Raw genomic sequence first — 16,643 nt, 5'->3', positions numbered from 1 at the left:
TTTTTCCTGTCTCCCCAGACAGTAAACATGCAATGCTGTGAGCAGAGACAAACTAGAGCTGCTAAAGTGAAAAGCAAACCACCATAGGAGGGTAGACTTCCTGGCTTCCTCCTGTCCTGAGTTACCTGTCTTCTCTTGCTTCTAATCCAAGCAGACACTCCAGACATCACATTTCTGGGGATTACCTTTCTTGGGGCTGAAGCCTTTGGCCTCATTCTTTTCCTCACAGTTAAGAGCGTTCAGAAGCCCTTGGAAAAGACACTGTCTGTCATGTCTTGTTGCTTAAATATCATGATGGAGCCTGTGAATAATCTCAAACTGCTCTGACATCTTCAGAATAGCTTTTGTTCTGCTTCTGCACCATCCAGCTTCATGCCTCAAAGCCCCCTCAGCAGCGAGTGTTCCAGCTTGGCTGTGGGCCAGGATGGTTTGACTGGTGATGCTACAAGGAAGCCAGACCCTTAGCTTGGCTTTGGAACCAGGTGGATGGAAGGAAGGTGAAAATGACCATAAATGATCCTGTGAGTCCTGGTGGGTTTTTGCCCCCTGGTTTATGTTGGGGTTTTAACCCCTTGGGTGAAAGTTGGTGAGGAGAGAATGATCTGTGTGAGGGAATTGGGTGTACCTTCAGGAAGTTGGCAGATGGCATTCAGCTGGGTGGGAGTGTTGATCTGCTGGAGGGGAGGAAGGCTCTGCAAAGAGATTTGGCCAGGCTGGATCGATGGGCTTAGGTCAGTTGTCAGAGCAGGCAGTGGTTGTGCCCTGTACTGGGCAGTGATGGGACCGCACCTCAAATCCTGCATTCAGCTTTGGAACCCTCACTCCAAGAACGACACTGAGGGGCTGGAGAGTGTCCAGAGAGGGACCATGAAAGTTGTGAAGGGTCTGGAGAACAGGGCTGGTGAGGAGGAGCAGCTGAGGGACCTGGGGGGTGTTCAGGCTGAAGGGAGACTTCATTGCTCTCTACAACTCCCTGAAATAAGGTTGGAATGGGGGGGTGGTGTGGTCTCTTCCCCCTATTTCAGGTGGTAGAATGAGAGGAGATGGTCTGGTATTGCACCAGGGGAGGGTTAGATTGGAGGTGAGGAAAAATTTCTTTGCTGTAAGAGTGGTCAGGGGTGGAAGAGGCTGCCGAGGCAGGTGGTAGAATCACCATCTCTGGAGGTGTTCAAGAAACTTGGGGCCATGGTTTAGTGGCCATGGTGGTGTTGGGTTGATGGTTGGGCTGGATTGTAGAATCATAGAATGGTTTGGGTTGGAAGGGGACCTCCAAAGGTCATCCAGTCCAACCCCCTCTGCAGTCAGCAGGAACATCCTCAGCCAGGTCAGGTTGCCCAGAGCCCTGCTGAGCCTCACCCTGAATATCTCCAGGGCTGGATGATCCTGGAGGTCTTCCCAAGCCAAACAATCCAACGGTTGTCTGAAGCAGTCAGCTGAGTGAGGCTGCCATGCAGGGCAGCTTCTGCCTTCCCACCAGATGCCAATCATAGCTCAGCAGTGGATTTGCAAGATTACAGGATGGGGAGGGGGGGGAGAGAGAAAGAAAAGCAAAAGATGAAGGTTAAGCACAGGGCACAATAGAGATTACTTATGGTAATGAATTGTATAATTTTTCTAGACAGAGCTGGATTAATGTTTATCCCAGGCAGGAGATTAGGGGATGTCTGATTCGAGTTGTAAACAGCCATTATTAAACAGAAGGTTTATGTTCATGAAATGAGACTATGGGTGTTAAAGCACTTATGATTTATTATGTGCAAAGAGAAAAATTAACCTGTTCATCTGCTGCACTGCGAGATGTGCTGGGGAGTTGTTGCTTGCTTGGTGGTTTGGTGGTTGTGGGTATTTTTCCCCCCTCTTGCATAATTTGGAAGGCATCTGCTCCTTTGGAATAGGAAATAAAGCAGCCCGAGGAGGAGGAGGATTCTTCTCTGCTTTATGCTGATCCCATTGCCCTGTGCTGCAGCTCTGGCAAAACGGTGGAACCAGACCAAAAACAGCCTGGTGTGCTCTTAGGATAGCAATAACATCTCTAGGAGAGAGAACATTGGCAAAGGCTGTTTGCTTGGGAATTTGGGGGGGGCATTTTCTTGATGGTTAAAGGAAAAGTTAGTATTCAGAGAGCTTAACAAATGACCTGATTTGGGTTCCCCCAAATAATTCCCTTTCACTAAGGGAATTGAAATGGAAACACAATTGAAAGCATAATGTTTGGAGACCTTCAGTTTCAAATCCAAATATTTTTGGAATGGAATTTTCACCTAGTTCTTGCTGCAGCCCGTTTTGCTCCTGCTGTATTCCATCACTGCTGCTCAAAGTAAGTAATGATTCATAAAGTCTTAGATTGGAGTGGACCTTAAAGATCGTCTGCTCCAACCTCCCCGCTATGGGCAGGGACACCTCTCAACTGGTCTCAGCTGCTCAAGGCCTCACCCAGCCTGGTCTTGAATACCCCTTGGGAGGAGGCATCCACAGCCTCCCTGTGCAGCCTGTTCCAGAGTCTCACCAACCTTGTATTGAAGAACTTCTTCCTCAGCTCCAGTCTAACCCTGCTCTCCTTCAGCTTCCAACCATTCCCTCTTGTCCTTTTGCTAGACACCCTTAGAAAAACTCCCTCTGTAGCCTTCTTGTAGGTTCCCTTCAGGTATGGGAAGGCAGCTACAAGGTCATCATCTAGCCCTGCTTAAAGCAGGGTCACCCACAGCAGGTTGCACAGGATTGTGTTCAAGTGGGTTTGGGATCTCTCCAGAGGAGGTCTGAGTTAAAGTTCATAATTTAATTAGCCAGTAAAAGTTTCTGTGGGTTTTGTGAATGTGTCAGTGCAGCATCTGGGACCACTGAGAACTTCTGGAGGTAGCCAAGATGCAGCTGGGAGTCCTTCAGGAATCCAGAGTCGGCAGCACCAGGCTGCTTCAGAGTCGTTGGAAGTGTTCAAGGCTGGGTTGGATGAGGCCTTGAGCAACCTGTTCTAGTGGAAGGTGTCCCTGCTTGTGACAGAATGTCTGGAACTAGGTGATCTTCAAGGTCCCTTCCAACCTAAACTGTTCTGTGCCTCTCTGCAGCGAGGTGTTTTGGGAGGCACTCAAATCCCCACGATGCTCTTTTCCCTGCTGCAGGCAGACGTCGATAAGTCACGGAGCTGACCTCCAGCCTCTAAGGAGGGGGAAAGCTGGGAATGAAGACACGTTTCTGTTCTCAGTCTGCCGTGGGTCATGAGTTGAACTGGTGTTATCTTTGCCTGGGAGAGCCGCCTGGCCCTGACACGGTGGTTAACAGTGTTAAGCTTATTGCTGCTGAGCTAAACATGTCTGAAGCCAACGATGACCCTCACGTCTTCACAACAGCAAAATGTCTCCCTGATGTCATCCTGCAGACTTGGAGCATTAAGTTAATTTTCCCCTGGATTTCTGAGCTGCCTTCTTTTTCTGCCCAGCAGAGAGCTCCTGAAGAATACAGCTTCTGACCGGATGACAGGACGTGGAGGGTGAAATTAGGTGCAGTCAATTAGAAGATGACAAAAAAGCCTGTCTAAATATTTGTCAGGATGCTACTTCCAGGGTGTAGTGTCCAGCCTGGGAAGTGAAAGGCAGCTGCTCTCCAGACTTCCAGGGTCTGATGTGGGATGAAAAATGGGAAAGGAAATCATCCAGATTCTCTACATGCTTGGAGGGGATAATTGAGGGTATCGGGTGGGCTGTCAGGCTTCCAGGGCTGGTAATCCCTCTTGTGTAATCTCAGATTAGTTCTTTCCTTGTCTGTACTTAATTCACAGAATTAACCATTATAAGGTCTCCTGGACCACTTGAGGAAATGGTGGTGTTGGTTGACTGCTGGAGGATGGATATTGTCATGCTTTATGGGAGGGGTGGAAAAAAGAAAGAGAGGCTCCACCTTCTCCACAATAAAAATCCCCACAGCGAATCAAACAAAGACCTAAAGCCCCAAAACCCAAAGAAATGACAAATTCAGGACAAGTTGTTGGGTTTGGACCAGGAGGTTTACTGCTTTTATCAGAGGGCTTTCTGGTTTTCCAGAGGGTTTGGGCCCCAAAACCCAAAGAAACAAACCAAACCAGGGCAGATGCATTGGCTGTCAAGCTGTTGGGGTTGGACAGGAGGTTTCCTGGTCTTCCAGGGGGTGGAGGGGGGAGGATGCTTTTCACAGAATCAGAGAATCTTGAAAACTACCGTTCAGAATGAGGAGTCAGTGAAAGAGGACATGGTGCTGTGGGACCTGGTTTAAGAGGGCACTTGGCAGTGTTTGGTTGATTGGACTCGATGAGCTTAAAGGACTTTTCCAGCCCAAAGGAGTTGGTGATTGTATCTGCCACATCTGTTTATCCATACATTGAATTCATAGCAACTTTTTTAAAAGGAAAAGAGCAAATCTCTGGCTTGGAATTTCCTGCTTGGAAAGTTTGAATTAGGGATATAGGAGCTGCAAATAGAGCAGATCACGTTTCCCTTCTCTCTGTCTGCTACGGCAGTTCAAAGGGAGCCTGGGACTCTGAGAGGGTTAATCCAGCTCCATAAAAATCCGTGCTGTGTATGATAGTAGTAAAGCTTGTGATCCCTTGATCTTTGATTAGATCCCAGCTAGTAAATACCTTGTATTTAATCAGAATGGAGTTGTTCTGCATGGAGTGTAAGTCACCTTCACAGATGGGATGGAGCAGCGGAGTTGGTGGCGAATGTTTGTTTTAATCCGTGGCGGAGCAAGCACGCTTTGTGTTTCTTTGTTGTAAAGCAGATTCAAGCAACCCAAGAGCAGCAGGAAGGAAAGAGCTTTACTTGCAGTCAGGAATAGGACGGTGTGGGAAGCCTCCCTCCCATACCCAAGGAAAAATGTAACTGAGTTGATTGTTAAAAGGTGTTTTCTACTCTTCCAGTAGCACAGCTAGCACACCGTGGCTGGCTTTAGGCTGGGATGCAAACAGCATCGCTTAGCATTTCATCTTCATTGTGCTTCTGTGGGTTCCTAGCTAAGAAATATACAGAAACTAAGAGTTACTGCGTTTGTCAGTGTTTATCCTCTGTTATTGTTCTGGCTTTTAAGGATATTGGGGTGGAATTGTTCGCTGTTACCATTCTGTATTTTGAGATACGGAGTTGGAATCATTCCCTGCTACCGATCTGTGTTTTAAGGGTATTAGTTTGAATCATTCTCTGCTACCAGTCGTGTTTTAGGGATGTTTGATTAGTTTCATCCCCTCTTACCATTCTGTATTTTCAGGATATTTAGTTTGAATCATCCCCTGTTACTATTCTGTGTTCGAGGCATATTTGATTAGAATGATCCCCTGCAACCATTCTGCATTTTAAGGCTATTTAGTGAGTTTCAGCCCCTGTCACCGTTCTGCATTTAAGGCTGTTTAGTTAGTTTCAGCCCCTGTTACCTTTCTGTATTTTAAGGCTATTTAGTGAGTTTCAGCCCCTGTCACCATTCTGCATTTTAAGGCTGTTTAGTTAGTTTCAGCCCCTGTTACCTTTCTGTATTTTAAGGCTATTTAGTGAGTTTCAGCCCCTGTTACCATTCTGCATTTTAAGGCTGTTTAGTTAGTTTCAGCCCCTGTTACCTTTCTGCATTTTAAGGCTGTTTAGTTAGTTTCAGCCCCTGTCACCATTCTGCATTTTAAGGCTATTTAGTTCGTTTCATCTCTTGTTACCATTCTGTATTTTAAGGCTATTTAGTTAGTTTCAGCCCCTGTTACCTTTCTGCATTTTAAGGCTATTTAGTTAGTTTCAGCCCCTGTTACCATTCTGCATTTTAAGGCTATTTAGTTCGTTTCATCTCTTGTTACCATTCTGTATTTTAAGGCTATTTAGTTAGTTTCAGCCCCTGTCACCATTCTGCATTTTAAGGATACTTAGCATCGTAGCTGGTCTGGATGCTGCCAAACCAAACTCTTCCCGGGTTCTCTGTGAGCCTCAGTTGTTTTGTGTGGTCTGTCAGCGTCCTATTTACCTAAATCTGTCATCATTGCCTTCTGATCCATCATCTTCTGACACACCAAATACTGAGAGCGAGAGGACTCTGTGCTGGGAGCTTTCCTCCCCGCCGCTGATTCTCCATCGGTGTAACTCGGTGGCAGGAATTGGGCGACCTGTGGTTAAAAACCCCTCAATTTCTCTCCCTGATTTTGTGTGGGTTTTTCCTTTCCTCTCTCCTTTTTCCTAATCACCACCCAGAGCCTTCCTGTGCCCAGAGGTGTGATTGGATTTAACCTGCTGGAGAAGTTTCTGTACAACAGATTATACACAGGCAAGAGCTATCTGTGTAGGTGGTGGAGGGGGGAACTAAGAATGATGCAGCATTAGATGGAAAGACGAAGTGGCTCTCGTGGCAAAGTTAATCCCTGATGATTTGTTTTATGTTGTGGTTTTGTGTTTTTGTGTGTGTCTGTTTTTGACAGGAAAAGTGGAGAGCCCCCACTAATAAATGGCTGGATTCCTTACCTTGGGAAGGCTTTGATTTTTAGGAAGGATGCTTTCAAATTCTTACTGGATCAGCAAAAGAAACTGGGAGATATTTTCACTGTACACATTGCTGGTGAGAAATATTTCACTTCTTCTCTTGGGCTTGTGGGGTTTGGTGTCTCTTTGTTTTTTTCCCCCTCCTATCAGTGAAGTTCAGTAGGAATCAAAATGTTTAGTTTAAAATCTTCCTTAAGGGAAAAAAAAACAAACCCTTTTTTTTATGTGCAATCAAAATGACTTCAGTTCACTTCTGGTGTGCAGAATAAATATCCCAAGCCTTCACTTAGTGGAATAAAAATGACTTGAATTCACTTCTAGTGTGCAGAATAAAAACCCCAAACCTTTTTTTTTTGGGGGGGGTGTGTGTAATAAAAATTACTTACATTCATTTTTGTGCAGAATAAATAGCCCAAGCCTTTTTGTTTTGTTTGGGGTATTTTTTTTAGTGTAATAATAATTACTTAAATTCACTTCTGGGGTGCAGAATAAACATCCAAAACCTCTTTTTTTAGTGTAATAAAAATGACTTAAATTCACTTGTGTGCAGGATAAATACCCCAAATTTCTTTTAGTGTAGTAAAGCATGGCTTAAATTCACTTGTGTGCAGAACAATACCTCCAACCTTCTTTTAGTAAAATATGACTTAAATTCACTTGTGTGCAGGATAAATACCCCAAACCTTCTTTTAGTGTAGTAAAACATGACTTAAATTCACTTGTGTGCAGAACAATACCTCAAACCTTCTTTTAGTTAGTAAAATATGACTTAAATTCACTTGTGTGCAGGATAAATACCCCAAACCTTCTTTTAGTGTAGTAAAACATGACTTAAATTCACTAGTGTGCAGGATAAATACCTCAAACCACCTTTTAGTGTAGTAAAACATGGCTAAAATTCACTTGTGTGCAGAACAATACCTCAAACCTTCTTTCAGTTAGTAAAATATGACTTAAATTCACTTGTGTGCAGGATAAATACCCCAAACCTTCTTTTAGTTAGTAAAATATGACTTAAATTGACTTGTGTGCAGACCAGATCTCCAAAGCCCTCTTTTGTGTGTGTAGAGCAGGGTAGTGAAGTCACCTAACTCCACGTGTTGTGTGCAGAACACATCTCCACAGGCTGTGGATTTATCTCCAGGTCTGTGTGGACATGGAGAGAATTTGGAGGAAGGTAATGCCAGGAGCAGAGATTTTCGCCAGCACGTTTAATTGTGTATTATTGTGTATCGTGGCTTTCCCCCCCCTCCTCTCTCAAAGAAGGCAGAACTAACATCATCTTGACACTGCACAGAAAAATATCAGCTTAAATTTAGAAAACACTTCAGAGAGAAGGGAAGGGGGGGGGGGGAGAAAGTGCCGAATATGTTCTCACACATTTTTTACAACTGGTTGACAGGAACACAAGGGAATGAATGACACATTGACTCAGTGATACAATCAGGACTGGAACACAGAAACTTCCCCTTGCCAGCCTCTCTCTCTCTGCTCATGCTGGCTGAAAATAACAATATAATAAAGCCTGAGCTAACCTTGCTGCTTGCTGTATTTAGAGCTGCATTACTACTACACCAGCTCCAACACAAACATGGGAGTGAGTTCACATCCACACTTCACTGGAGAAGAGGGGGGGAGAAAAGAAGCCAACCAACCCACAGAATGAAACTGGATTCTTGAATGAAACTTCAGTCTATCAATTTATACTTCCCTGTGGTGGGTTTATAATTATGCTGCCAGCTCCAAACCCCAGCATTCCCTATAGGTACATTTTAGTTTGGTTGGAATCAAATTTAAATCCAATATCAGCTCTAAATGAATCTGGGGAATGAAGATTTATGCATCAAAATTGGTGATCCTGCTCTGGCAGGAGAGTTGGACTGGCTGATCTTTCCAATCCCTAACGTGCTGTGGTTTTGCTCTGCTCAGAGAAAGGCACGCTGTGAAGCTGGTGGATCTTTCACCCCTTTACATGCTGATAACCTTGTTCAAATCACCCACTTCAGACTTCAGCCTGCCTCATTTTCAGCTAGCTTTGGATTTTTAGGGAGCTGCCAATGGAAACAGGAGTTTTGCTGTGTAATTCCATGGCAGCAGCATTAGCTGCCAGTGAAAATAACAAAGTTTTGCTGTTTAATTCCACAGCAGGAACGTTAGCTTCCAGTAAAAATACAAAGTTTGCTGTGTAGCTCCATGGCACTAGGGTTAGCTACCAATAAAAATACCAAGCTTGCTGTGTGATTCCCTGGCAGCAGCATCACCTGCCAATAAATACATGAAACTTGCTGTGTAATTCCACGGCATCAGTATCAGCTGCCAATAAAAATAGGAAGTTTTGCTGGCTAATTCCAGGGCTTTAATATTGGCTGCCAATAAATGCACAAAACTTGCTGTGTAACTCCATGGCAGCAGCCTTAGCTTCTTATTGCCACCTAACTAACATTTTGCAACTGAATTCTTCCAAAGTCAACTAATTACATTGCAAGCAGGGTGTTTAATTAATAACAACTTTCTTTCTGTTACCATTTATTTTGTTTCCCCCTCTGGAGGAGCATTTTTGCTGCTATTAAATAAGTGGATTTTTTACTATGGTTTTTTTTAATCCATTCTGGGTTATTTTCCTTTGGGATTTGGTATGCTCAGGGCTTGGTATTTTTTCCTACCTTGAAAGGGAATTTGAAACAGCAGAAGCCAAATTTTTGTTGAAATAATCCTCTTTTTATTGTTGTTTATTAAGGTGCTTTCACACACTGTCTGACTGTGGTTTCTTACACATGCAGGTGGATAATTAGAATGCAGAGGCTGCCTGCTATCACAGAAGCAGAGAGTTTCCCTTAGAGTGGTTAATCAAATATTTATTCCTCTCTATGATGTTTAGAGATTTGGGTGGTTAAGCGATCCGGGGCTGGGGTTGGGTTGCACTAAATTCTGTTTGTATGCTAAACAAAATTCAGTTCCAGCTTCATCTCCCCTTGTGTTTGGGGGTTTTGAGGAAGCTTTCTGCTCTAAAGAGGGAGGGATGTGGGGCGAGTTCTGGGTATGATTTCAGCCTTCTGCTGGGAAACCTTTTTGTGCTGTTTGTCAGAGCAGAGAGGTCGCTCTTTTTGGTTTGGGGTTTTGTGCCTGTGTGTTTTTGTGGGGTTTGGGTTGTTTTGGGTTTTTTTAGTGGCTTTTGTTCAGGGTGGGGTTTTTTGGTTATAAAATATTGATTGTTAAGATTCCACTGAGGAGAAACAGTCTGTCATCCCCAAGTCAAGGGAGACGCTGAAGCTAGTTAGTCCTTCCTCATGTCCTGCACGAAGACCCTCCAGGATTTCTCTGTCTCTTAGGGATTTGACAAATGATGTTTGTGTGTGCGGCAGGCAGAGTGTAGCCCGCTCTGCCTGGACTATCATTACCTTACCCCCCTGGTTGGAGTCTAAAGGGCCTGTCAAAAAATTCTATCAATATATATTGCTCTAATTATTGGTTCTCAAACTAGTTCATTTGGAAAATGCAGAACGATGCTCGGGAGTTTGCGGCGCTGCCCCGTACCGGCAGCGCGATTTCGCTGATTGTACTTTCCCAGCTGATGAGCGAATGATTGTCATCCTTAAAAGTCTCAAGGGACGTGGATGTCATCTTAATAAAGAAATTAAAAAGTACATCTTTCCATGAGAAACAATGTAAATTCCTGACCTGTCGCAGAAAATAGTTCTCTAATTGGTTTTGTGTGGTGGTGCAGCAGAATCGTTTTCCCCGGACGTCAGGCCGGCGCAGCACCACTGTACATCATTGTCAGCAGTTCAGCAGAATCTCCCTAATAAGAGGAGGATTACATAAAGGCAGGAGTCCTCAAAAAAATACAGGAAAAAAGAGAGAGAGGAATAAAGAGGGGAAGGAGAGGGAGAGTCTGCAGCAGTGCGATGCTCGTACTGCCCGAGCCAGCCTCTCCGCGTGGCAGGTGGCTAGGGAAGAAGCTAAGGAGCTCAGGATGGTTTTGCTGTCGTTTTTGGGGGATTAGAGGTTGCCTCCTTTTCCTGACAAGCTGTTAGGAGTGACACAGAACCTTAACAACATTCTCTCAGAGACTTAGCTCAGCTTCTAATGCCAGCGTCTCCGGGTTTGTTGCCGAGCACACTTTACAACTGCCGCTAAGTCATCCTCTTCTTTTAGACACGTTCTGCTCTCCTCTCGTGGGCAAAAGGTAATTGTCATAGAATCACAGAATGTTGAGGCTGGAAGAGACCTTTGAGAGCATCAAGTCCAACCACTCACCTAGAGCCCATGATCCCACCACCAGTCATAAACTACTGCCCCTAAACCACATCCCTCAGGACCACATCTACTCACCTTTTAAATCCCTTCAGGAATGACGACTCCACCACCTCCCTGGGCAGCCTGAGAACCCTTTCTGGGAAGAAATTTGTCCTAATATCCAACCTGAACCTCCTTCAGCACAAGTTTAGCCTGTCACTTGTCTTTCAATTCCTTACCAAGCCAAAGCCAGCATTACCCAAATGGCATCCATCATTAGATGCCATCTGAAATGCTTGTCCTTTGTCATTAGCATTAGAGCTCCAGAGTTCTTTAGCAGAGTAGTTTCTTAATTCTCATACAAATAATGCCTTCTCTGCTGGGATTTACCAAAGCTGACAATTTTCATATTTTCCACATCAATCTTCTCTTGAGAGGAGAAACTAAATGGAGATAACCAGGCTATTTGCAGCACAGATGTAATGCAGGCTGAAGAAGGGGCTGGGGAAGTATCAACTCTCTGTAACCATCATTTAAAGACAAAGTCCAAGGGCTTGGTACAGGAACAAGAAGAAACTCTTGCCTTTGGCTTGTTTCCACACTACTAAGTCAAGCAGCTCAGTGACTCCAACCACTGAGATTTGGAGTGTGACATTTCTGTGTGGACATGTCCACTTGATTTTTTGTGTGGAAGCACTTTGCACACTCTATCAAAGAAAAAACTTAGTCCCCAGTGGTTCCTATAGAAGTAGCTTCAATACTTAAAGCTTCCTGATGTGTGGAGCATGTGGTGAGCCTCCTGTTGGGGCTGATCTTTACCAGCAGGCTGGTGGAAGCTCAGGAGCATCAAGGCGAGTCCATGGTACTAGCTGCAGAGGAAAGGCATGGGAGGAGGCAGCCTGCTTTTTAAAATAGCAAATAACACCTGGGAGCTTCAGGAAGCCACTGCAGTGTCTTCAGCTGTGGGCATCTGGAGAGTGACATTTCTGCATGCACCTCATTTGTTTGTGTGGAAGGAATTTTTACAATCTAACTACAGAAACTCTTGGTCCCCAGTGGTTTCTGTATAAATACCTTTATTGTTTAAGGCTACCTGATGTGTGGGGCATGTGTTGTGCCCTGAAACACCAACTAATAACTGGAAGCTCTAGGAAAGCTTTCCCCTCGTTGCTCTCTAGCCCCACTAGGGACCACGAGTGGGAAGAGCCAGAGCTCCAAAAGGCAACAAATTCAGGAGCATATTGAACAGGCAGCGGACTGCAAATCCCAACTTGAGGTGAGAAAGTTTGTTCCAGTTTGGATGTTTGCTGCTCAAGGGGAGAGGAGGTGTTGGGGCATGGTTTTGTAATTAGCAATCTGTTCCTGTGTGGCAGGGATTGGGCTGAACCGGTGTGGCAGCGCAGTGCATCTGCGGATGGCTGTAATTGCTGCAGCCTCCCGTCCCCACCCTCCCAACAACAACTTCACTAACTGCACTTAATTAGAGCTACATTTTAGGGCTGGGTTTTTTTTTTCCCCCTCCCCTCTTTCCTAATTAAAAGCCCTAAAATTAGATGCTGGGTGAGGTATATAAACAAGCTGCCTTCGTTCAAGAGGGCTTCCACCTTCCTGCCTCTACCAACCTGTGCTGAACGTGGCAGCAAAAATCTTTCTGCTTTCGGTGTTTCTGTGGAAATTGTTGGCTTGCAGGGATGTGCAGCCTGGAATTGCTTCTACAAAATGAATTCTGTTTGAGTACACACTTACTTTTTGCTGCTAGAGACCTGATGAGAATAATAAAAAATAAAGGGGGGGGGGGGGGGTGTCTATGACAGTTTCTCAGAGATGGTTTGGGTTTGGTTGGGTTGGTTTTTTTCTCCCCCCCTCCCCTCTCCCCAAATTAGGAATTTTTATTTCAAATGATTGCTGAAATGGTCTGAAAATTGGTTTGCTGGAAATCATTTCCTGACTTTAAAAAAAACCACAACCCCCCCCCCAAAAAAAAAAACCCAAACCCTAAGAATTAGTGTGTCTGAATTTGCTAAGTGCCTGATTAAAGATCACAAAGAGACTCTCATTTTTTAGGTGGTTGGGTTGGGTTTTTTTTGGGGGGTTGGTTTTTGTAGGGTTGTTTTTTTTTTTTTTGCATCAGAAATAAGCAGATGGTGGACAGATGGTTTAAATTAATATTAATTAAAAAATCTTGACTTAAATTGTTTACCCTGTATAAAGGCAAAGTTAGGGAGCCAGCTTTCATCTTTAGGGTTAATAACGCTCCAAATCCGGTTATTAAAAATCGCTCCAATGGGGCATTCTTTCCAAGCTTTGCTCCCAAAGATGGTGGCCTTGATAAAGAGCATGGCAGTGGGGGAAAGATGGGAAAAGAGAGGAAGGCTGGAGGAGGGCAGATTGGGACTGGAGATCAGGAAGAAATTCTTGACAGTGAGGGTGGGGAGACACTGGGACAGGTTGCCCAGGGAGATCATGAATGCCTCCTCCCTGGAGGTGCTCACAGCCAGGTTGGAAGAGGCCTTGTGCAAGCTGGGCTGGTGGGAGGTGTCCTTGCCCATGGCAAGGGGGTTGGAACTGGATGGTCTTTAAGTTTCCCTCCAACCCAAACCATTCTATGAATCTGTGAATTCCAGGACTCCTAACAAAGATCCTATGGAAATTGAGACTGAAAACTGAGAGGTGTCCCTGCCCATAGCAGGGAGGTTGGTTCAGATGATCTCTAAGGTCTCTTCTAGCCTAAGCAATTCTATGAAATTCCTGGCAGCCTCATGGAATCATAGAACTGTTGAAGCTGGAAGAGGCTTTTGAGATCTTTTAGTCCAACTACTACTTGCCCAGAGTTCACAATCCCACCACTACTGCATTGCTACCACTTGGTGGTAAATGGTGGGAAAGAAGTGCTTGGAAAAGAGGACTGGGAATTCAGGGTCTCTTTCACCACCTGATTTCTTGATATATTTAGTCCTGAAATGTTAATTTACATCAATGGTTGATTATGTTACAGTGAAGCTCCACTCCATAGTACTTTAGAAACACAAAAAAAGGGGGTCAAGCTCTCTCTCACTTTATCCATTGTGTTTCCTGAGTGGTTCATGGATTCAGAGATTCACAGAATGGTTTGAGTTGGAAGGGACCTTACAGATCATCCAGTTCATAAACCCCTTGCCATGGGCAGGGACATCTCCCACCAGCCCAGGTTGCTCAAGGCCTCATCCAGCCTGGCCTTGAACACCTCCAGGGAGAGAATATCCACAACCTCCCTGGGCAACCTGCTTCACTGAGATTGCAGTGGTAGTAACTGGGGGGGGGGGGGGATGACAGCAGCTGTCCAGAGTGCCCCCAGCTTTACCCACGGAGCCCTGTGCAGATGCACAAGTCAGAGTGTGGTGTAAGGATGATAATTCAACTATCACTGTGTGGTAACCATGGATACTTGTTGACATTTTTAGTGCTAGTGACTACTTCATCTCAGGACATCTGTCACAGAGCCAAATTTGGACCTTTGGTTAAGCTGTGGTATTCCCACTAAAATCAAAGGAGATTTGTCCCTTCAGTGAGGTGGAATTAGGCTGGAGGTGCTGGAAGCTTTGCTGTTCTCTTGAGTTTTAAGTGGGAAAGGCAAGATGCTGGCCCATGCTGCCCAGAGAGGTGAGAGATGTCCCATCCCTGGAACCTTTCCAGGTCAGGTTGTTTGGAGCTCTGAGCAACCTGCTCCAGTTGCAAATCACAGAACTAAACAAAATCACTGGGTTGGAAGAGACTCTTAAAGGTCATCTTGGCAACACCCTTGCAGTGAGAAGGGACATCTACAACTACATCAGGTTGCTCAAGGCCCCATCAAGTCTGACCTTGAATGTTTCAACAGTGATGTCCCTACTCACTGCAGAGGGGTCAGACTTCGATGAGCTTTAAAATGTCCCTTCCAACTCAAACCAGCCCGTGATTCTGGGTGTGTAACAGACTTCTGCATCTAAGTTAAGAATCAGGACCCCCAAATTAAGACTTAGCATGGGAATCACCTATAAAGAGTTAAGATTTCTTAGGTTGGATTCAATGATCTTGGAGATCTCCAACCAAAACACTTCTGGTTTAATGGCCATGGTGGTCTGAGGCTGAAGGTTGGACTGAGTGATCTTGGAGGTCTTTTCCAACCAAAGCATTTCTATGATTCAATGATTCTGCTTTTTAGATTTCTTTGAGATCTTTTGGGGGATTTTCCCACATGGTTCTTTTTCCCCAGACTTTGGCTTCTTTTCAGTGACTCCTTCTGAAAGTGTCACCAGGTTATAAAGGTGTGTCTGTGTCTCTTGCTTTATTTTGCTGTCTTCCATTCAGGTAGATACATCACCTTCATCATGGACCCGTTTCAGTATGTCTATGTCATCCGAAACAGCAAGCAGCTGGAGTTCCATGAGTTTGCAGATAAAATGGCTTCCAAAACGTTCGACTACCCAGCCTTGTCGAACGGAAACTTCCCAGATCTGAAGGAAAACCTGCACAGAATCTACCAGTATCTACAAGGCAAGCCTTTGGATATCATCTCTGACCACATGATGACAAATCTCCAGGATATATTTGAATGGAAGTGCTCAAAGGCAACAGATTGGGAAACAGAAAAAATGTACAAATTCTGCTGCTCTGTAATGTTTGAAGCCAGTTTTGTAACACTGTATGGAAGAGTTCCTGCTGCAGATGGCCACAAAGTTATTAGTGAAATCAGAGACAAATTTATCAAGTTTGATGCCAGCTTTCCCTATTTAGCTGCAAACATACCAATCGAGTTGCTAGGAGCTACCAAGAAGGTTCGGAAGGAGCTTATACATCACTTTTTCCTGCAGAACATGACAAAATGGCTGGGAGGGTCAAAAGTGGTCCAAGCCAGACAAGATATATTTGAGAAATACGAGCTGCTGGGAGATTATGACAAAGCAGGTAGGAAACTTGTGAGTGATTGCTTGTCTCAAATGAAATAATTTACTGGAGACCTTTGAAATAAAAAGGCAAAAATGGCGACCTTGAAATTTTTTTATGTTCTTTCTAATTGGCTAATGATAAAATGTTTTACTCTGAAACAACCTCTCCATGATAATTGATTTTTTTTTTTTTTTTGTGCTGAGGTGGTAAAACAAGATACTTAATGGTGATAATGAGAAAGATTATAACTGAGCTGCATTTCCTCCCCTTCTCCCCCCCCCTTCCAACCTCCTCCCCCCCCCCCCCTCGACATTACATTTCAAACTATTCTCATTAAGCAGAAAATTAGACTTCAGAAGCCTATTGGTCCTCATTAGCATTCACTGATCCTTGGCTGGGTCTGTGTCCTAACATCTTTTAATTAGCACACTGCAAATCTAATCAGTGTAATAAACGCTATTAATCTTCCTTTTCACTTATTTTCTCCCAGCACATCATTTTGCCTTCCTGTGGGCCTCTGTGGGAAACACGATTCCAGCTACATTCTGGGCCATGTATTACCTTCTGAGGCACCCAGAAGCTCTGGCAGCGGTGCGTGACGAGATTGACCATTTGCTGCAGTCAACAGGTCAGAAGAGAGGCCCCACGGATCACATCCACCTCACCAGAGAGCAATTGGACAACCTGGTCTACCTGGGTAATTTATTTTTGATCTGCTAGGGAAGAGGGAGAAGAGGAGCCTCTCCCCCAGCAAAGCGGGTTTATCACTCATTTCTGTTTACTGAGAAGGTGGAGGACACAGCTGCCTAATTGACATAATAACACCCATTTACATCAATTATAAATTATGTAGTTTAGAGCTGGAGGTACTCTCCTTGCATGTAAACATTAAAGCCTAGGTAATTAACTCTGCAAGGTATGCGAGGGGCTGCGCCGGAGCCGCGCCGTGATTTGACCAAAGGAAAAGTTGATGCCTATTAAGTTGTTTGATTCTGAGCATCTGCCCAAGTGGTGATGCATTTCAAATAC

At 44.6% G+C, this 16,643-nt stretch overlaps 1 protein-coding gene across 4 annotated transcripts in view; it reads left to right on the top strand.

Annotated features, from left to right (window-relative positions):
- Positions 1-16,643, top strand: part of CYP7B1 (cytochrome P450 family 7 subfamily B member 1) — a 94,165-nt gene that overhangs the window by 61,806 nt on the left and 15,716 nt on the right. For 2 of the 4 annotated variants that reach the window (XM_068162480.1, XM_068162479.1), the window contains exons 2-4: positions 6,413-6,549; positions 15,036-15,632; positions 16,105-16,311. In XM_068162480.1, coding sequence (XP_068018581.1) covers positions 6,413-6,549; positions 15,036-15,632; positions 16,105-16,311 — 941 coding nt within the window. Of the gene's footprint in view, positions 1-6,412; positions 6,550-11,890; positions 11,986-15,035; positions 15,633-16,104; positions 16,312-16,643 lie in introns of those variants that run through there. The other 2 variants (XM_068162481.1, XM_068162482.1) reach the window with 2 other exon arrangements.

Source organism: Melanerpes formicivorus, unplaced genomic scaffold, assembly GCF_026170545.1.
Source record: "Melanerpes formicivorus ecotype bairdi unplaced genomic scaffold, bMelFor1.0.p_v2 SCAF_65, whole genome shotgun sequence".
NCBI lineage: Eukaryota > Metazoa > Chordata > Aves > Piciformes > Picidae > Melanerpes > Melanerpes formicivorus.
The sequence above is the reverse complement of the archived record's forward strand: the minus strand, read 5'-3'. Positions and strand labels throughout refer to the sequence as shown.